The 21,024-nt window shown below is 47.7% G+C and overlaps 8 protein-coding genes across 8 annotated transcripts; 3 read left to right on the top strand and 5 right to left on the bottom strand.

The window, feature by feature from the left end:
* Nucleotides 1-167: 167 nt before the first annotated feature.
* On the bottom strand, nt 168-2,719 carry ABOM_009673 (putative general amino acid permease (Agp2); the record flags this gene model as incomplete). Its single annotated transcript, XM_022536801.1, has 5 exons — nt 168-207; nt 282-658; nt 710-1,445; nt 1,511-1,733; nt 2,287-2,719. The coding sequence occupies 5 exons, from the start codon at nt 2,717-2,719 to the stop codon at nt 168-170; spliced, it is 1,809 nt and encodes a 602-aa protein (XP_022385748.1).
* Nucleotides 2,720-4,941: 2,222 nt separating this feature from the next.
* ABOM_009672 (putative progesterone binding protein) lies at nt 4,942-5,456 on the top strand (the record flags this gene model as incomplete). Its single annotated transcript, XM_022536800.1, has 3 exons — nt 4,942-5,032; nt 5,127-5,222; nt 5,278-5,456. 3 exons carry the CDS (start codon nt 4,942-4,944, stop codon nt 5,454-5,456), a joined length of 366 nt encoding a protein of 121 aa, XP_022385749.1.
* Nucleotides 5,457-5,691: 235 nt separating this feature from the next.
* ABOM_009671 (mRNA-binding ribosome biosynthesis protein NOP4) lies at nt 5,692-7,878 on the bottom strand (the record flags this gene model as incomplete). The annotated part of the gene is made up of 1 exon (XM_022536799.1): nt 5,692-7,878. One exon carries the CDS (start codon nt 7,876-7,878, stop codon nt 5,692-5,694), a length of 2,187 nt encoding a protein of 728 aa, XP_022385750.1.
* Nucleotides 7,879-8,087: 209 nt separating this feature from the next.
* On the top strand, nt 8,088-9,116 carry ABOM_009670 (DNA repair protein RAD10; the record flags this gene model as incomplete). Its single annotated transcript, XM_022536798.1, has 1 exon — nt 8,088-9,116. The coding sequence occupies one exon, from the start codon at nt 8,088-8,090 to the stop codon at nt 9,114-9,116; it is 1,029 nt and encodes a 342-aa protein (XP_022385773.1).
* A 948-nt stretch (nt 9,117-10,064) lies between these two features.
* ABOM_009669 (uncharacterized protein) lies at nt 10,065-12,241 on the top strand (the record flags this gene model as incomplete). Its single annotated transcript, XM_022536797.1, has 4 exons — nt 10,065-10,713; nt 10,775-11,133; nt 11,181-11,305; nt 11,368-12,241. 4 exons carry the CDS (start codon nt 10,065-10,067, stop codon nt 12,239-12,241), a joined length of 2,007 nt encoding a protein of 668 aa, XP_022385760.1.
* Nucleotides 12,242-13,322: 1,081 nt separating this feature from the next.
* On the bottom strand, nt 13,323-14,883 carry ABOM_009668 (putative longevity-assurance protein (LAC1); the record flags this gene model as incomplete). The annotated part of the gene is made up of 4 exons (XM_022536796.1): nt 13,323-13,922; nt 13,978-14,265; nt 14,323-14,633; nt 14,766-14,883. 4 exons carry the CDS (start codon nt 14,881-14,883, stop codon nt 13,323-13,325), a joined length of 1,317 nt encoding a protein of 438 aa, XP_022385759.1.
* A 1,042-nt stretch (nt 14,884-15,925) lies between these two features.
* On the bottom strand, nt 15,926-17,148 carry ABOM_009667 (uncharacterized protein; the record flags this gene model as incomplete). The annotated part of the gene is made up of 2 exons (XM_022536795.1): nt 15,926-17,051; nt 17,120-17,148. 2 exons carry the CDS (start codon nt 17,146-17,148, stop codon nt 15,926-15,928), a joined length of 1,155 nt encoding a protein of 384 aa, XP_022385762.1.
* Nucleotides 17,149-17,540: 392 nt separating this feature from the next.
* ABOM_009666 (uncharacterized protein) lies at nt 17,541-18,310 on the bottom strand (the record flags this gene model as incomplete). Its single annotated transcript, XM_022536794.1, has 3 exons — nt 17,541-17,861; nt 17,924-18,165; nt 18,232-18,310. The coding sequence occupies 3 exons, from the start codon at nt 18,308-18,310 to the stop codon at nt 17,541-17,543; spliced, it is 642 nt and encodes a 213-aa protein (XP_022385761.1).
* Between the last annotated feature and the right edge of the window lie 2,714 nt (nt 18,311-21,024).

The following is a 21,024-nucleotide window of genomic DNA, read 5'->3' as shown; positions in this document are numbered from 1 at the left end:
ATAATAATCCAACACATTTTAGGCTGTACATACAGTTACAGGTTTAATGAACTCTACGACGAGAGCTGCTCAGATATATCGATGTTACACCATTCAATTCGTAACGCCGTACAGTTGAAGCTCCTGGACAACAGGCCACCCAACAGCAGAGATGCATGTACACAGTCTTAGCCGAAAATCCAATCGGCAAACCTCGAGAATATATTGCTATGGGGATGTTTAGCCGTGTAAAGAATAACAGTGGGGTGGAAAATACCCCAGAAAGAATGGATAGCACATACCTCGCAGGCAAAGACACATGGTTTCTTTCATACTCTTCAATTTCATCGAGTCCGGTCTTCAGATCAATTTCTTCAGGCTTTCGAATCTGGGTTTTGTGCCAAAGCTTCCACCCAAAGAAAATTATTGGGAAAACCCCAATCATTGTGTATGAGAATAAAAAGGTGGGAATATCCCATTTTCCAGGTAGAAAGACTTCATACCCACCCACAAATGCCATGACTATCGTGCAGACCAGAGCTACATAGGCAACGTAAGGCTGACCCAGACTCTGATACGGGAGATAACTGCGGGGAATGTTTTGCGTGATAAGTGCCTTCCTGAAGCGGGTATAGGAAAAGGTAACGACCGAGAAATTAATCAACTGCGATGCAGTAACCTGATGTACTATTCAGCCGCTTGCCTTGAGATGACGTATGGGGTGACCTACCAGGTTGATAAACCAATTAAGCACAACTGATGCGCTGTTGGAGACTTGCAGGAAGGCAAGCAGCGCAATCAGCAGGACAAGTCCCACACAGTAGATGGGAACGCCATTCTTCGTGCATTTCCTGAAGATTCTCGGCGCTTTGTTATCCAGTGCAAGTCCATACAGACATCTGCTGGCGCAATAGACATAGCTGTTTCCTGCACTGAAGGCAGCTAGAAGGACCATGGCATTGACAATATGCGGGAGAACCGGAATACCCAGTCTGTCCATCGCAATGACATATGGCGATGCAGCCGCGCCAGGTAGATCCTTCTCGAATGCATTGACCATGGTCGGGTCATTATAAGGGACCAAAATACCCACGCAGAGTGCTCCCAGAACGAAGAATGACGTGAGTCGGTAGAAGACGCCATTGTATGCTTTCGGCAAGACCTTTCGTGGATTCTCAGTTTCTCCAGCGGCCATTGACACATAGTCGGGACCCGCAATGGTAAAACTCGCCTTGATCAAGCAAGCAAGAAATCCTAACCATCGCCCAAGGTCTCCTGTTTTGTAATACTCTGCAAATGAACCAGGCTCTTGCCAATAGCGAAACCCAAATCGGTCCTTTTGGGGATTGCCACCCAACATTGCAACAAATGTGAAAATGATCAGACCTATACTGAGTAAGACTTTTCCCAGAGCAAGCCAGAACTCGGCTTCGCCGTAGTAGTTTACGGCGAAGACATTCAGGAATCTAGTCTCATAAGTTAGAAACGAAGTTCGACGGGGCTGCCCATAATCGTACAAGGAATAACGCACGCATAGAGCACAAGCACAATGACTATGATTGCAACTGTTGGGACCACATCACTCCAGTAGTGGATGATCATACTACATGCAGTGATTTCGAATGGCACCTGCACAGCTTCGAAGACGAAGAAATTCCAGCCGGCTGCTACCCCAAAGGCTTCGTCGACATAGCGGCCAGCAAAATGGATGAAAGGAGAGGAGACGGGAAGGTATACGACCATCTCAGCCAGACCTAGGAGTTCCTGTTTTTCAGTAAATGCTACATAACGGAGGACATGGAAGAGAGATCGCATTAGGGTAGACCAGCATGGCCGCAATGGGAAAATGGAACCGTGAAAGCTGGTAGATTCTATGGACATAGACACACGGGGGAAATCTGGCGCTTATGGAAACCCATCGCCATCCACCGAGGGGACTGCATTGGGAGGGAAATGCTGCTGGCGGCAATGTCGAAGAAAGGCAAGGAATTCGGAGCTTTGAGGGGTGGGAGTTCGTACAAACAGTTATAGCTAAAATGACGGAGCACCTAAGAAAAGAGATGTATAAGACTCCACGGCCCCAGATATAGAAGTAGCAAATGGGACTTGGGTGGGAAAGAATGTGGGGTCTGGGCTCTGTTTGTCTCTTCAAAAACCACGGCGCATGTCACGGTGGATTGAGGATCTGTGGAGTGGTGTTTTATGCTTTTGCTTTATATTCATTGGCGCCGCAAATCTTTTCTCTTTGCAAACTGAAATACCAAACGAGAAATAATATTCGTTTCTTCGCCACCCGTATAGACTCACCAATACTGACGGTTCTTTGAGACACAGTAACCCCAAGCAAATGCAAGCCATGACGACAGGTAAAAGAGTACATCAACAGGGCTATGAGGACTAACCATATTGTGAATGCCAGAAATAAACTGGCGGGACCGCCGTTAAGCAGGCTTTGGCCAATCTGGACGTAAAGCGCTGTACCAATGGTGCCTCCGATACCAATCAACTGGATATGCCGTGACTTGAGAAATCGGTGCGTGCCGTCTTTGGCAAGTATGTTGGACCCGGCATCGAGTGACTCTTCACTGTGGTTCATCGCGGGGTGCTTTTCAGGGATATCCATTGAAGCGCCCATCCGCCTCGTCAGCTTGTCCACCGATATAGATGAAGGTCCTCCATGGTAGAGGGAAGTTGTAACAGGCCCCTGCGCACGCTCAGGGTCTGAATTGGAGTTGACCATAGCCAATTACTACTGGCCTTTGGGATCGACGATGTTTATGTGAGTTGCAGCGCTCAAGCGGGATAAGTTGTATATAGGGAGGAATTAAGGACAAAGAGGGAGACGCAAAATAACTTGCGGTTAAAGAAGGAGATGCGAGAGAGAAATTTTGCAAACTAGCTGAGCCGGGCAAATGATCATAGTATCACCGTGGTATCATGCCTGACTTAGTGGGAACAAGAAAAAAAAAAAGAAAAAGAAGGATCAAAAAACCAATAAGATCCAGACGTGCAGTAGTTTACAATACTAGTAGTAGTGACTATGAAAGGAACTTATGAGCAAATCACCGTTCAGCGAAATAGTGGTAGAAGCTTACCTATGGGGGAGGATCCCCACCAGAGCGGACATCCGAGGTTAATGGATTTCCAAGGAGCAAGTGCACAACTCCCTTTCTGATCTAAGTGGCTGAACCACCAGCCCTTGCGTCCGAACCCCCCCAGAATCCTGACCATGAGTTCGAGTAATACACAGATGACAAGGAATCCGTACAGGGAATCCTTTCCCAGTGTCCCATGGGGGACGAGGGGACCGTCAAGCGTCCAAGAATCCTATACCGTTGTGGAAATTGTCCCACCGTGACGGGCTAACTTAAACCGCATTTGGGTATGTTGGAATCTAATGCAACCCGCGTGGGGCGCATTGTTGGAGGGGTACATCTCAGCGTGTCACTCACGGCTTGTCAGTCAGTCAATGTATGGAGTACATGCCCGTTTTATAGATTTGGCGGGGATATTATAGCTAGTCTCACTCACAAACTTCGCCCAGAGAAGAATCTTTATCGTGGCTTTGAAAGGAATTCCAATAGATCAGAGAATTGAATGGTCGGCGATCTAACATGCAGTAAACTGAGTAAGAACCGAGGCTCCACTTGGTTTGCATCTACTCGGCAGTATAGATTGTTTCGGTAGCGTTTTGATCATGGATTCACATGCTACTCTTTCTTTAACCACATTTGACATGGCTGGTGTATTGTAGATATCATAGAAAGTACAGGGTATATTGTTTTCTATCGAGATGGAGGCTGGATTACCTTGCCAAGAAAAGAATAAAGGGAAAGAAAGTGTTCATAGTCATGTAGGACCACAGGGTAGTAATCGAAAGAGGCTTTGCACACTCAAATCCCATACCGCGATCAGCACTACCAGTAATGCTGTATGTAGTATGGAACGACTTTTAATCATAATAGTTACAGGCTAATTATTTAAAGGTTCTTAGGTTGAACTCTAGAGTAGGGTAGATGAATATTCGGCAGTCTATGATCAGCGAATTAGCTATTGCATTATAGCAAGATATTCCAAGCCTCAAACCTTGAAATAACAACTGTTCTGGCCCTATTCCTCTGGGGCTCGCGGTTGTTCCGCATCCATTAGCGATTGCCTTGGTGCTCGTCTTTCGCCCTGCCTCGGTGGTTTCTGACCTAACTCGGTTGGCGGGAAAAAGCAATCGTTATCTTCAAAATAAAGATAATGCGACATATCAAGCTCGGCAGTGCTCGCTCCGCGGGATCCCTTGATGCTTTCAGGAGGGTTTTGGCTTTCCGGGACCGAGCTTAGAGTGTGCGAGCTCCCTTGAGGCTCTTGCAGTGAAGAAGACATTCTCAATATTCCCTATAGGGCGGTGGTGAGTAGATGATAGCTGAATGTATTGGCGTTGAAAGATTTTTTAGATCATGGACAATGCTAGCCTTTTCTCTGCTTGGATACTGTTCTTTACTTATATGCTTTGGGCAGGGGTGGTGGCGGCTGACGTCAGTCGACCGACCACGCGACATTTCCAGTGACTACTCTTTTCTTTTTTTCTTTCTTTTTTTTTTTTCCAGCATTGAACATGCATATCAATGAAGTAACCAATCTATTGCCGAACTCTATTTTGAACCTGATAGATAGCCGTACTACTATAATATAAACCCATGTTGTTAGCCAATAACATGGTCGCAATTTGGCAAGGAGGATTACGAACTATCATGAACATAATCCAAAATAAAATCACGTCAAAAACGGTCAGACCCACGGTTGTGTCGGTGTTTTTGCATTTAAATGAAATCCCCGCCTAACTGCCCCGCGTTTTGTGTCGGCCCGAACACTATTGACTTCGCGACACCGAAAAAAAAAACATATTAACAGCTTCTAATCCCTTTGCAACTTTTATTGAAAGATAGGAATTTGTCTTAAAATCGTACCAATATGTCTGGACGTTTCGCCCCCAAGGTTCCTGTTCAGCTCGATCCCCCCAAGGATGATCCGATTACTGTGGAGGAATTGTCAAAGTGCAACGGTACGTGTTCACTCCAATCGATGCCGAGTACCTCAAAACTCCATCTACACACTCCCTGGGTTAATACGCTGACCGAGGGCAATCACACTGCTAGGTACGGATCCAAACCGTCCGACTTGGGTAGCCATCAAGGGTATCGTTTTCGATGTATCCAAAAACTCAGCTTATGGCCCGGAAGGTTCATATCGCGGTAGGTCATCTCCATCCCTCCAGTAGTCAGGAAATACTCTGACAAAATGTTGCAGTCTTTGCAGGAAAAGATCCTTCTCGAGCTCTGGCCTGCTCCTCTCTGAAGCCGGAGGACTGTAAACCCGAATGGTACGATCTCGAAGAGAAGGAAAAGACGGTTTTAGACGAGTGGTTCACGTTCTTCAGCAAGAGATATAATATTGTTGGAAAGGTGAAAGATGCTACGAACTACTGATGTCAAATGCAAGAGAGGAAGTCGCAAGCGGGTGATGCGGAATCAGTTATCATTACACCTTGGCATAGGTACTATACCCATGGAATTTGAGCTATTTTCATTTCAGATGTTGATGGAGCATCACAGATGCTTTCCGCTTCTTTCAAGGTAAACCATGTCTAAAACTGGAAACACGAGTAATTATAAAGCAAATGCTATGAACAAAATTAGCCATATATAACTTTTGAGCCCCCAACTACGCCTTTCCCTTGCGAGTCCTCCGCTGCATTCTTTTCTTTGCGATGATACGATTGCGTTTGGCAATCTTGTTCTGTTCTTCCCCATCTGCTCCACCCTGCCCTTGATCACTACTGCTCTCGGAGCGCTTTCGTTTATTGCCCTTCGGTGGTGTTTTGTTCTGGGAGTCGCCAATCTTAGAGGAGTCCTCATTTTTCTGACTTCCTTTCTTGAAATTGCGCATCCTTTCTTGTTGCTCCTGGCGGCGTTTGACAACATTCGCGTTTTCAAGAGCAAATTCAACAATGAGTCGTTTTTTCTTGTCCTTAGCATCTTCAGAGCCGGTTGCGGGGGCTTCGACAGCGTGGCAGTTAAGCCACCTGAGTCCCATCAACGCATGCCGGTGGGTAAAATACTCGACAAAACCATAACCTCGGCTTCTTCCGGCGCCACTGGTCTCCTCGACCTTACTTCCATCTCGTCCTTCGAAAACGATCTTAGCTTGTCTCACAACTCCAAGGCCTTTCTTCTTTCTGAGCTGCTCGGCTTCCTTCATCTCTTCCGAAGCACGCTGTAGCTCATCCTTGGACAGGGGCTGGCGCAGGCCAGCAGAGACATCCTGGGCGAAACCAACAACGGCTTGTCGAGCGAGTTGCTTTAGATCCTTCGATGTAACATGGCGGGGGACGTTTCGAACGGACAGTCGCGTCAAACTAAGATGAAGCGTTGGGTTCTTCTTGATAAAATTTTGTCGCTGTTTGAAGCTGTCCTCCCTCATCTTAATCTCAGACGGTGAAAGCTTCTTGTACAGAGGGGAGTCTGAAGAGATAGTTCCTTCAGAGAGAAGATACAGACGACGCTTGTCAGTATCACGAACAAGGCGCCGTGAGACACCTTCCTCTGCGAGTTGCGTGGCTCGTGATTTACTCACAGCACGGGAAACTTGCAGCACTCGGCCATCTAGGGTATAACGCCCAGTTGGATCGGCATTCTCATTCTGAAGGACGGAATGTTTGAATGCAATGGAGCCCTTTTTGGCCTTTTCCTTCTCTGGGGCAATAGTATCTTGTTGTTTTGGAGCATCCCGCACACACACCGCTGCATCCTCGGCCTTCCAGAAGCAAACGAAGCCTGTACCACGAGGACGCTCAGTTTCCTGGTCGACAACGATGCGTGCATAGCGCAAGGGTCCGAACTGAGTAAAATGTTCGTAGAGCGTCTCATCTGTACAGGTAAATGGTAGATTCCGAATAAAGACGGTGGCGGCGGTTCTTTCATCCTCTTTCTCTTCCTCCTCCTCCTCTTCTTCCTCCTCGTCTTCGTCTTCCTCTTCGTCACTCTGATCGATGTCATCCATATCTTCGTCTTCGGGGAGGTCTTCATCATCAACAACACTAGATTCGGCCTCGGCCTCGTCTGCCATTTCAGCATCGCTTGACTCTTCTTCCTCTACATTTTCCTGTTCTTGGCTATCTTGTTGTGTATTCTCCCACACAGTCTTGTCCACAGCCCAATCAACAGCCAAAGTTCTCCCATCTACCTCCTTTCCATTGACAGCCTCCAATGCCTTCTCGGCGTTCTTCTTCCCTCTCAGAACCACAAAGCCGAATCCTGCAAGTTTGTTTCCCTTCTTTGGGAGATTAATATGTTTAATTTTCCCGTAACTTCTGAAGTGGACCGCAAGGTCATCCGGTTCCTTGATGCTCCAAGGCAAGTTGCGAACGATCAGTTTGGGCGGCTGAGTGGCAGCCCTCTCTTGCTCTCTCTGTTTTTTAGCCTCAAGCGCAGCGGATGACGGTACACTCTTCCCCGCATTCTCATCGATTGTACGGTGACGGGGCTGGGCGTAGTCGACTTTAATCTTTTTCCCATCGAAAGCCGATCCATTAAATTCTTCCAGAGCGGCTTTCGCATCGTCAACATCAGCAAACGTCACGAAACCATATCCCTTGGACTGCTTTGTCTCCGAATCATTGACGACCAAAGCGTGTTTGATAACGTAGGACTGTGAAAAATATTCCGCTAACTTGTCGGTCGTCGCAGAGGCGGGCAGAGATCGAACGAACAAAGTTCTTCTAGGCTTGTTGGAGGCCGATTCTTCCTTGACTGTGTCATTCTTCGCGGTATCCATGGCAGCTTCCACCTCCTCGGAGTGCCCTCTGCCTTCTGGGAGGGTTTTATGGCTAGTCTCGTCCCTTCCAGCCATCACTGCAATCTGAATTGCTTTTCTCTTTTTCTTTTTTGCTTTGCATCAAAATCAGCGGCAGAAAATTCCCGGCGATGTTTTTGAAGATAAAAGTGGGTCTAGGCGGTGAAGAGAGCTCGGCTCGACTGCGATTAGATAGTGATTGGGTTAATTGAGATATGCGAGTAGTGCCGCTTTTGAAGTCCCGCCTTTATCACCGTCCAGCAACCATGGCCGATGAGTACGGCGAAAGTACCGGGGCTGACTCTCCTTCAAATGTAGAATGCAGTGCTACCCCCAGGTCCGAGGCATCTGCATCTAGGCAAGCATCCACAGTACCAGTGCCGTCCAAAGTCCAGCAACCAAAACCGCAGGTCCTTCCAAGCAGAAGCACCCCTTCAGCTATCCTTGTTTCGACGAGACAAAAGGGCAACCCAATATTGAATCATATCAAACTTCTGCCCTGGGAATATGCCGATCTCCCCGCTGACTACGTGGTTGGGGCCACTACCTGTGCTCTCTTTCTGTCATTGAAATATCACCGCTTACATCCTGAATACATCTATTCTCGAATCCGACTTCTCGCAGGGAAGTATCTGCTTCGTATTCTCTTGGTGATGGTAGACATCCCGAACCATGAAGATAGTTTGAAGGAGTTATCCAAGACCTCAATCATCAACAACCTCACCCTGACCCTTTGTTGGTCCGCTCCTGAAGCTGCACACTACCTAGAATTATTCAAGTCCTCCGAAAACTCCCAACCAACTGCAATCCGCACCCAGCAAGCACAGTCGTATAAGGAGTCACTTGTTGAGTTTGTCACGGCTCCCAGAAGCATTAACAAGTCCGATGCGGCAAGTCTCATCTCCACATTTGGAAGCCTGCAAAATGCTATCAACGCGCAGCCAGAACAGATTAGCGCTGTACCTGGCTGGGGTGAGAAGAAAGTTCGACAATGGTGTAATGCAGTGAGAGAAGATTTCAGGGTGGAAGCATCGGGGAAACCAGTGGCGCCTGCAAAAAACTTAGATAGTCAAAATAACGACGAGTCGACGAGTCGAAACAGCAAGATGCCAACTTCAATGAATGCATATGATGAGGATGAAAAAGCAATCTTAGCAGCAGAAGCAGAAGGCGCGTATGTGGCGTCTCAGGGAGACCTCGTTGAACGTGTCCATCCAGACAAAGCTACTCAGGAGGAAAGAATGAGTGATGGTATAATGACCGCTTTGGCAAAACTTAGAGAAAGCGGCAGATAAATGTATTAGCTTCCAATACACAAAGTCAACACACTTACGCTATATGCACACCGAGTTGAATACATTCGCGCCAAGTGAATCGATGCCGAGTATAATAAGCGACCTAGATTCAAACGTGATGGATACTGTGTCCGTGGCCCATTGTTAAGCGGAAGAGACCAAAGGGATGCCGGGTGGACGAGGCGCCACATAACAAACTAGCTTTTAAACTATGTTTTGTCCCTCCTGTTGCGGTTGATAAGCTACACAACATCCACTCTGTCGTCCTTTCTGTGGGACCTTTTCTTTATGGGGTTGACCGTAGAATGGTTATAGTCAACCTGAGTCTCTGAGTATCCACATTGTATTTTATTGTCAACAGTCATTCAAACAGCTCACTAAACGAGTCACACCCCTTAAGTTCTGATACCAGACTTTGAAGTGGGTGTGAGAGCTGATTTCCCCATGGGGAGCTGCGGAACTGATTCCTTCGCCATGTGGAGCTTATTTCTTAGACCAATGTCAAGCAATACGGCGCTGTATGGGGCATGATCATCCCTAGCTATCACGACTTCCATACATATAAATCGCGAAAGAAGGATCTTCTTTTTCTTGTATGAACATGGCACCCAACGTAGGGCTCTGATTCTCACGAGGATTGCAGAACCACAGACGCTGCTGAGTCAGACGCAAGGATGAATCACGTGTGGAGACGGTGGGGCAACGCACCGAAAGGGGAAATCGGGGAGACGGCCAACATTGGAAGTTTTGGTTCTAACACGACACTCTTGATATGCACCAGGCATCGGATGCCGCCCTAGTGATCTCAGTGTGGGATGAAGGTTTCTTACTTATCCGATTAACGAGCGGCGTTCCCCACCGGCAAGCTGTTCTCCACTTAACTGCTTCCAGCACACGGCTTGAGCTGTGCCATCCAACTTTAGCCGGCCGAGCCTAGATCATGAGACGATGGGGGAGGACGGTGCTAAGGACTTTGGGCCCGGAATAAAGCCCGATGTCAACTTTCAAGATTCAAATGTTTCTAGTTCAGCGGGCCAATACGCACTTCAGCCTGCTAGTAATCATGCGAGCAATGGGGCAGGGCCGTCCAAGAACAACCAATCCCCCAGGACGGGCTCGCAGGCGTCCCAGTCCAGAAACTTCGAGTTTGTGCTAGTTACCGATAATGAGTCTCGGCGTCAGGTACGCCGTCATGCTATGCGTCAATATATGCATCAGCGGCGCTTGGACAGCATTGCCCGCCTAGGGGCATCTCGTATACCTGTTGGCGGTTGGACCACCCGTCCTCCCTCCGATACTCATGTATCAGACACCTCTTCCCGCGTGGAAGAGGTGCAAGAGGAGACTTATGCAAATGTCAAGGCAGAATCTCCGACTAAGACCGAAGATCAAAATAATACAGAACACATTAGAAGACCCTCACGGTTACTGATACCAAAACTGCACAAGGTTAAACGTGAGGAGGAGACGTCTCCTCCGATTGCTGACCTCGCGACGTCTGACCCTCGCGCGTCTCCTGGAGAAGGAGGCAGGCGAGATCCCTTTAGCTGCTACCCGATCTTGGTTAGCCATGTGGATCATGAATTGATCCAGCACTGTAAGTCCCGACCCTCTCACACCCTGAGTTTGCCTATAGATTTGGTATGAGTTGAGAGTAGTGGACGCAGCGGATATCCAGGCTCTCTTTGGGGTTCTATTCTATGATATGGTTGGGGGCTTACAATTTAAAGTTGTGGTGACGTATCCGTCCATGATGTATAAATTCGCCGAGTCCATTGCGAACAATCCATTGATGGAGATATTCCGACAATTCGCATTACATGATGAACTTCCTTTTCAAGCCATGCTTGCCATTGCCTCCAAGCATCGTGCGGGTGTAGAAGGAAAGGCGGAATCTGTCCAGAGTCTCACCCACAAAATGCGAGCGCTGCGACTAATGAATGAGCGTATCCAAGCAGACTCTATGGGTCACCATGATGGAACTATCTACGCTGTGGCTACTATGGCTGTTATTGAGGTCTGTTTCATCCTTGCTTGTTTATTCCAATAGCTGACACCGTGGAGAAATGGTCGAAGGATGCCTCAATAGAACGGATGCACTTCAGGGGGTTAGCGTCAATGATCAGAAATCGAGGAGGGATGCAAGGAATGCGAGCCTCAAGCCCTTTCCTGGAGAAAGTCTTGTACTGGTAATCTTAACAGCAGCTTTGTCTCTTTATTCCCATACAGCCCTCGACTAACTTCCATGCAGGGTTGACTTCAGTTGCGCTCCAAAGGCGATATATGGTACTTCGCTACCTTGGTCTGGAACATTACCAGACAGTCCTCCCGCTGGACTTGATTTTGTGGACACCGACATTCATTTTGCGATCCCCCATCATTTCGCAACAGAAGAAGGTGCAGAAAGCCTCTGTGATCAACTCCGGGCATGTGAAGATTTCTTAAGATTTTTTCGCCGCCTCCATGAACTGGAATACACTGCACTTGAATCACCTTCAATCATGGTATCTAGCAATACCGGTCACCGCAACAAGCGCTTTGGCCCCGGCACCCAGTTATATTCGATCCTCACTATGCTCCCAGATTACGACCATGGGATCCGCGATGTGCGGTTCATTGACGAATTCACATGCATGTCATGTCTCTTTTTCCTCGCTGCTGCGTTATACGATTGTTACTCAACACCCTCCAACTTCGACCGGTACCTTGACTGGCTGGACCTGGAGATAAAAAGGCTCAACCCTTATACGAACCCCAGCATTACCTCCGTATTATGGCTTTTCCTCAACAACGGCGGCTATTCCAACGACCATGCTAGCGACGCAGGAGAAAGATGCTGGATCGTCTCCCGAATGATCCGCATCGCCAAGCGTCTAGAATGGAAACGCCACGGGACAAGCTGGGACCGTCTCCGGCAAGTCTTGATAGATTTCATTCTAACACAGCAAGAATGCGCCCTTGGAACGGATCAAGTCAATGAAGAAGCCCTCGCAGCTCGACAGCAGAAGCGCCGGCGATCGGCCGAATACTTCTGGAATGAGGACGAAATGCGCGAGGATATTCTGGACTTTGATCTCAGATCTTTCACACCATATTCAGAGACAAATGTACCAATCCTTACATGACTAGCAGACCTGAATGCAGTGTTTTGCTATATAGTCAATCCATGATACTAATGATGATGACGAGTACGATGACGGTAACGGATATCATGAGCAAAGAAAACTTGCCTTGCATTAGGGTCTTTTTGGTTTATCATTTCTTCTTTGCGAGCTACATGGGCATTGGATATTCTCCTTTTATTACTTCATTCAACATCAACTCTTCAAAATGATACCTTCACGCCCCTTGAAATGGTTATATATATATAGCTTAATCTATGTACAACGGTGTGGGGTCAAAACATAGGGGGACGAATTAGTCTCTCGAGATTAGTTGGAACCTTGTGATAGCTTTACTCAATCTACTAATCAATTAATCGTCCCTTGCCACCGACCCAAAAAGCAAGGGTGTCTTGAAGCATTTACTAGTCATCGTTCATAAAGCAAGGGTGGGTGGAGTAATCGATTTATATGCATTCCGCAACCTTGGAACTTGAACGTAGTGTAGAACAGCTTCGAGTAATCATTAACCCCGAAAGATTACCCTAATGAACGCTACGGAAATTACTTGGCATAATTTGCAAAAAGGCCCAGTATGTCTTCTTAGGTTTGGCGTCCGTAAACATGACAAGACTCATCCGCATGGGGTCTGTGAATCTATTATACATCCGGCCGTACATACACATTCATGTCATATCGTGATAATCAGTTCAAATCACTTGGTGGGTATTGGATTGCACTCTAACCATTAATAATAAGAAAAGCCTCCACGGATTCGAGATCAGACTTCCAAGCATCATCCGTGGAATAAACATAATTCAATAACATGCTGACAAGGGTAAATGTAAATAAAGTCCAGGAAACGCAACTCATAAACGGTCCATCCTCGTTCACGCCTCGTTATACGATCAACCCAATCCATGGTATCAAAGGTAAAAATAGAAACTTGCGGATGAAAGCCCGGCGTGGGCATGGTGGGTTAGTGGAAAACGTGTCTGTGTTCTCTCTTTTTCTCAAAGCTGGCTAAGTCGTTTATATTTGCATCGCTGCATATCAATTCCATAATAACGTTAAAAAGAAAAAGCGAATTTGAAACATGGCACATCTAGCTCGGCTTGTCGCATCCGATTCTGCCTAGTAGTGCCTTGCGATCGCTCTGCTCGCCGAGTCGAACCCGCCCACGTGCGCGAGGGCGTACGGCCGATGATCCATTCGATCGGCGCCATTCGGCGTTGGTGGCATCGGCACTTGTCGCACTTCCATTGGGGCCATCCTTGCTCGAGATTCTCGTCTCCACCTCTTCATCCTCGTCGTCACTGCGCGAGTCCTCTGCATTTCCAGTACGGAAAACACCCACCGCCACGCGAATGACCATCGCGAACCAGATGATGGACAACACCTGAAGAAATAGTAGGAGGGATAGAAAGATCCACTTGATGGTGCGGTTCATGCAGATAGGACCATCGATATTCAAGAATGGGTAGAAAAGGTGGGTCAGTTGATCGGGGTACCCATTGTTCGAGATCATTTCGGCTGTCGTTCCGGAATAACAGCCGTACGACATCCTCGCGGGAACCTCCTTGAAGATGGACCAGCACAGCAGGGGGTACATTATATGACGTGTAATCAGCCATGTGAGCATGAAAACACCGAAGGCAACGTTGCAAGCCAGCTCGAAACCAAAGTACTTCAGTATCTTTGCCGTCTATACATGCAGTCAGTATACTGGATCTTTTGAAAAGATATCGATTGGGACCTACCGGCAACAAGAGATCCACGATATCCATTAGACACAGAACCACATTAGAGACGTTATAGAAGCCGTATATATAGGCGGACGTTAAGAGAGTGCTTGTGATGATGTGATGAGTGAACATTTGATAGTGGTCTTTTCTCCGCTCCTCGATGTTGATGACAAAAATCTGCTGCAGCCAGAATGAAAGCTGCGCCAGGAGATACCACTTGAGCGAGCCTGAGACGCCGCGAGCAGGCCACTCATCCCAAATGGCGGCAAAATTCATCCAATGGTTGGAATTCGACCAAATGTACTACAGGCCGACAGTCAGTATCTGGAGCAGCCACACGATTAGTAGGATTATACGAACCATGCCGAAAGCCCAGAAGAACGCGTAGTACAGCCACATCCAGCCTTGCTCGGCAAATCGAACTGAAGCTTTCCGTTTCAGACCAGCATGCATCGCAATTGGTCGAAGGACCCAGTCAATTACAATGGCCCGGATGGCCGTGAAGGCAATCGCGGAACTAGCGACAAAGTAAATATCATCCCATCCCTGAACGTAGAGGCCTTGGGAAGATTGATAGTAGGATAGTTGGAAGAACGGGGCGGTATAAGGTCTTAGAGAAGGGTAAAGATGGTGAACGGCCAATAGCATGGAAAGGATTGTCAATGAAATTCCTGTACATCAACCGACCGTTAGCAAAGACAATGCCACTGTTTGTTCTCCTCTCTCGGAGCCCATGCATAGAAATTCACAGTCAAAGGAGCAAGCACGCCGAGCAAAGGAGAATTCGAATCATTCATGCGTACCGATCTGGTTGTCAACCACCCATTCTCGGAACGTGGTTTCTTTCACCGCAGGGCGGTGGCCCGTGGAAACACAGGCATTGAGCTCTGTAACCGATTGCGACGGCGCTTCTTTGGTCATGACGAGAAGTCTCGAGTGTTGGAGGATCAAGGATCCTAGGATGCCTAGCACGAACGATAACTGTTCTGCACCAATGGCGGAACCAACAAAGAGGAAAATGGAAAGGACAGGGTAGAGAAGCGGGCGAGAGTGGTTCCCGACCACTGTTGCGTCGCGGTTAAGCAGTAGTTACTTGAACCCGCGGTTCCGCTGCGGGTACCTCTTTTTGTTGGGTTTGGCTGGCCTGGAATGCCTGGAGTCTCAGGCAGATCAAGGGACGGGACCGGTCGGGGAATCACCACCCAAGGGTCCAAATATGTCTATATATAGATCGATATTCAGAAGGAAAGGTGAATCAACATCTCGTTCTCACGACAGAAGAGAAGTGGAATAGAGAGGAAACCCTAAAAGATTAAAAAAAAGATAGAAAATCAAGTAAAAAAGGGAGAGGAAGAGAAGGAGGGAGATGAGGGGAGTGTTTCACAAGAGGGACGGCCCACAGCCAGTTACGTATGCAGTACTTGGGATTACTCTGGCTCTACCTAACGAACTGAAGTATCAGGGAAGTACCACCACCAATGTGCCATCGTACACCGCCTGTGAAAATCCATCGCCTTAAGGTTCCCAACCTCCGCACGGCTTTCCCCAATGGTCGTCGTTCTTCTCTACACACGCTCTTTCTAGAGGCTGTTCCATCTCGGTTGGTCCACAACTAATGTACGATTTTCCGGGTCATCTGGTTATCTAAAGCCTAGTGCTACGACCCTGGGGGAGTAGTGAACGGTCCATCAATTGGAACTTAGGGTTTTAAAGTACTGCACTAAGGGAAACCAGCTGACCCTCTCTTCCTGTCAAGACGATGCGGAGAGTGTTGTCAGAGTCGAGGATCAATCAACCAGCATAGATATGGAGAGATTGAAACGTGCCATTCGTTCTATACCTTATTTTTTTTTTATATAACGCTGGTGGCAAAATGAGAATGTACACGTATTTATTTGTATTTATATAGCTCATTCAACTATGGATATCTACTACACAAAAGACAACACAATAACAACGGATACTATGATTTCTCGTGAGGCTCAGTATCATTATCCAAGTCGGCCGTCACTCCATTGACATATTCCGCCGCACTAACGCCCAACTTGGCCAAATCCACGCCTCCTTCACCTGCCATCGCCCGCGACATAGCTCGCACCACTTCTTCTTCCTCCCAAATATTAGTCGACGGATCTCCACTGTCGACCCTAGTAGTGTCCGCGTTCATCGCAACAACTGCCCGCCAATATGCATCATCTCGGTCTTTCAGCACTTTGTCCCTGACAACCGCATTACGGGCCACATTCACGGCATGGAGCTTCGCAGTGGCTCCAGACAGAGCCGACAGGGATGAGCCCACCAACTGATCCACTTGTTCCGCTTGGGAGGGAGGAGCGAAGAAGAACCGGTGAGTGGCCGTCACGTAAATCAAGAAAGAGCAGATGCCGTCAAAGATCGCAAACGCCAAGGGCCGCAACAGAGTGATCTGATGGTACAAACTCGATGGCGGACTGATACCGGCCCGCACAGCAGCGGACGCTGACTGCACTGGGTCGTAAGTAAATACGATGTAAGCATCTAGGGTAGCCAGAGCGAGGCCCGCCATCGTGAACTTGTTGCGCCAGCCTGCCGCCTCGCGACCTGCGAACGGTGCCGATGTGACCAAGCCCACTATCACCATGTGGAAAAGATGTGGAAGCAGCGTGTGGAAGGGAAGATAGTATAGGAGGTAGGTGTTTATATTGTCAAGCGAGCAGAACTGACATCCTGTCAACGTTTCGGGCCCAAAACGTAAGTACACCTTTCTGGCTCCCAACGACGTGAACTTGGACCGTAGTAATATGTCTACATCTGTCAACGTGTTCTCTGGTCTATAACGTGCCAGCCGATTAAAGACGACATCCGTTGGGGTATTGAGGCGTGAACGTGTCTGGGCGAAGATATTCGGGCTCGGCGCATGGGGGTTAAACGGCAGGCTAAGGAGTAAGAAGAAGAGAACCGCAAAGAAGAGGACATTCAGGGCACGCGATGCATTCTGAGGGAGAGCCCGAGGCGCTGGACGTGATGCTAATGCGACTCGCGTACTCCGGTAGAAGTTGACGATACGGGGTATAATGATCGGTGCGAAGAAGATCAAGAGAGATTTGATGCTATGATAAGTCAGTGTCAACCAATCAATAAGTCAACAAGATCATTCCCAGATGTCTAGGATACATACGTTCCAAAGGAAATCCCTAGTTCCACCATCTTTCCAATTTGTCGTATAGCGTTAGCTGTCGCATCGCCCGAGCACAATTCGAAATAGAATGAAGGTCAGGTGTCATAAACGCCCCCTTTGGCTTGCTGATCTTATCGGTGGCGGGAGCCAAGCGGCGGTTGTCATCTACCAATAAGGTTCCAGGTTGTGGACAATGGATGTACTACTTAGTACTAGTACTAGTAGTTAGTAGCATATACACATTTGCAATTTACTTGTCCACTGGACGTACTCCTAAAACGTGAAGAAACCATATAGAACGCATGTTATTCCAAATAAACTCGGTCGCTAATTTTTACAAACAATCTCCGCGTTATAACAAAAGTCAAAGGTATCATTTACTCGCTTAACGAACGGTTTCTGGTCATCTGAGCCAAAGAGATTAAACATGTCCGGACTGCATCGCCGGATGATGGACTAGGCTGGGGATAGCAACCCCTGATGAATCTCTTGAATATTTTGACGATGCTGCGTCGTCCGGGTTCACTGGTCCCTTAATCTTCAGCGGGAATCGAGGCATGGCTGACTGTCTCCTTGGGGTTGACTCTGTATTGTACTTTGGCAGCGTATCTTCTCGCTTCATGCAGAGCTGAAACGACCGCTGGCTGTCCGTTCGCTTGACTACTTTCTGTGGTGCAACTGCTCCATATACCCTAACATGGCGTGCAGTGACACCACTCTTGTGATCAGCGAAAACAAAGCTCTGCGATTCCATTCGCTTTGGTCAGTGTAAGTACTATGACAAATCCAGAGAAGAAAGCTTACCGCAACCAGATTAATAACGCTCATAATCATGGCCAGTATCCCAGCAGAAAGAACAATTTGCCAGAACGAAGTTCCAAGGGACTCCTGGCTTGTGGCCTCCGTATTCAAGTCGCCCAAAATACTGACTCCAAGTATCAGCATCGCCAGCGCCAGGGTGATAAACCCAGAATCCTGACCCAACAGGGGCCAGTTGTTATCAAAATAACCGCGGAAAAAAGGGAGTTCTGAGATGATAAGAATGACTGTTATCATAATCATTTAGCAATTTGATCAACACGCTTGCAAACAAGGGCGCCGCGATCACTTACTGCTAACTCCGGCGATCGTGACATGAGATGCCGCCTCGAAGAAAAAGAAGCTGCTCAGCAGCGAGATCTTCACCAGCATCACCGCGCAGGCAGCAATGATGTCCAACAGGGTGATTATGTTCAGACCCGAATCGCATTAAGAATCACAAACCCTGGGCCTGCCAAGGACTCTTTCAAGGAAGCCATCATGGGCGAGGTATTAGTATAATGAAAGCAATGCGCCTGCACCTGCCTATCCAGACTTATGCAAAGCTAGACCAAGATTCTTATAGTAGTATATTCAAAGAATGAAATCCGTGTGAGATTTTAGAGAGAAACTGATAATAAGGAAGGTGGAAGTGCGGCTCTGAAGACTGACCAGCAGCAGACTATGTTCAGATACTGGAGGCGGCGAAAGAAAGAGCGACAAAAGTCAAGGTTAACCTGAGGGTTAAAGAAGAAATGAGATCAACATAGCCCAACCAGGGCATTGCCTCCAAAGCCTTATTGATATGTCCTGGCGCGCCACAAAATGTCGGGAAAGAACCCCAAGCGTTTTGTCAGACAACGACAATAGGCACAATAGGCAGGAGTCGGACCTGAAACACACTCAATGTTCTATTGAGCGACAATGTCCATTCATCTTCATCCTGGCGCTATTTGCTGCGCTTTCTTTGTTTTCCATCGCAGCTTAGTGTTTCATTGCCTTTTCAACAGCGACTGCTCGGCGCTTCCAGTGGATTTTGGTTGGTGTTCCCAGGAGATTCCTTTAGCGCTGCCTTGTACATAGGGAAAATACAATGATTGACTTACATGTCCGATGGCTATTTACCGTACTTACAGAGCCAAGCCTGAGAAGGAGATCGGCTAGTTGATCGCGGATGCTTCCTATCGAACTTGCGAGCATCATGGTAAGTTTCCCCTTCCTTGCTCGGCATCCAACTCTCATTGAGTCCCGTCACTAAGCTAACTACAAAATATTACCTAGGGTTAAGCGCCCACACCATTATTTATTTTTAGGACTACTCTACTACCCTATGGGATCATCATTAAAATGATGCGGAATACTTTCTCACAGGTACATTAGGCCACTATTTGTTCACCCAATCGCCCATCCGATCTAACCGCCCAAAAGGTGGCAGCGCACCTATACCTAGGTAGTTCGTTCAAATCTTGAACAGTTGAACTAACCCAGTCAATCTTGAAGTTGTCTAAAATACTCCCTAACTTTTTTCAAAGTGAGATGTTGCTCCTTATATTCCGGGGGTGACTCTCTCGCTCCTCATTTTCGGTGTGCATTAGCCCTCTCCCATGAGCGCTGCTGCACAGTAATACAATGGTATGTTCCAAGATGCGCTCTACTGTCATCGTCAACGAAGCCATTTTCCGATCTGTTAGTATACTAGTCCAGAAATTCTCTACGTACCGTGGTTCTTGACAACGAGCCGGATATCGAGTAGGAAATTATGGCCAAGTCTTCTTCGGCTGGCGTGCGAGAACGGACGTGAAATCCTCTCATTCCGCTAGGTTTAGACAGGCCTGTGAATATTGGGCTATCCTATTTATTGCTCATAGCCTTGGAAGGGATTGTGGTAAAGGAAGTACTCAATCCATGTCATTTCAAAAGTCCACGCAACAGCTGATACCAACAGTCACCAACTCGAGCACCAGCCGCTTACGATAGCACAAGCCATGTCTTTTATACAGTAGCACATACTAATGGTTGGTGACTATATCGAGTTATATAATGACAACAACAAACTCAGATGGATTTACTCGGCGAGCCATTTGAAACGTTAGGGAGAGGCACGGAGGTCCCAAATGCCCTTGCTACGACGTTAATGGTTTTCACTAACCACTTTAGAGAGGACTTACTTGCCTCATACCAGGTCAGCCCTCCAGGGCTCCATAAAGAGGGCTTGAGGAGGTGAAGATTGTATCTTCACGAGGTATGGCCTATTATCTGTGGTCACAGGACCGCGGCAATTGGGCGGAAGAACTAGACCTGCTAATATTGGAATACTTTGGTACAGAACATCTATAGAATTTGGAGAGTATGGCCAGCCTGGCATCGACGTACTAGGGCCAAGACAGGTAGTCAGAGGTAGAGGCATTGGATATGTGTATTGTCGAGACAAAGAGAAAATTGCTGGCAACAATCCACAATCTAACCTTGATTGGTATGGCGAACCTAGCTTGGCAGATCTTAAGAGGCAGAGGCTCTGAGAATGGAAGTTCTAGAAGAGAGAAAGTCAATCTTCGATGAGGAACATGACAACAGAATCGGAGCGTTGAAACGGTTCAGACAATTGAGAGCGCTCTAGGGCCGAGTCACCCCCCGTGCCTCCAGAGCAAGAGCAACTCAGTTGGCATTCAAACAGAAATCAGAGAATGGGACAAAGCAGGAAGACTACTACTCATACAGGTATTAGAAGAAGCTGAGAAACTAGAGTCAGTTCCATATGATATACTGGCCAGAAAACATAGACTAGCGACGATACATTGGAACAAAGGACTCGTGAAAGAGTCCGAAACCCTCGGGGCTGTTTAGAGAAAGCACTCAAAAGCTAGGTCAGCACCATCTGCTCACATTGAAATGCAGATACTCTGTGGCAGTGATCCTAAACCGTTATGGCCGAGAAGCAGAAGCGGTCCTGGGACCTTTCAACGAGAACACGCTGGTATCCATCAGGACACTGTCGGGGTGGTCACAGAGGGCTGGGAGTCTATCTTGAATCTCCTTCAGCAGATAACATTGAGTTGATGCTAAGTGAGGCATAATGGGGCCGCCCGCCACGGGGGAAGCCCGTCAAT

Source organism: Aspergillus bombycis, assembly GCF_001792695.1.
Source record: "Aspergillus bombycis strain NRRL26010 chromosome Unknown contig00097, whole genome shotgun sequence".
NCBI lineage: Eukaryota > Fungi > Ascomycota > Eurotiomycetes > Eurotiales > Aspergillaceae > Aspergillus > Aspergillus bombycis.
This window is presented reverse-complemented; position numbering and strand designations above follow the sequence as displayed.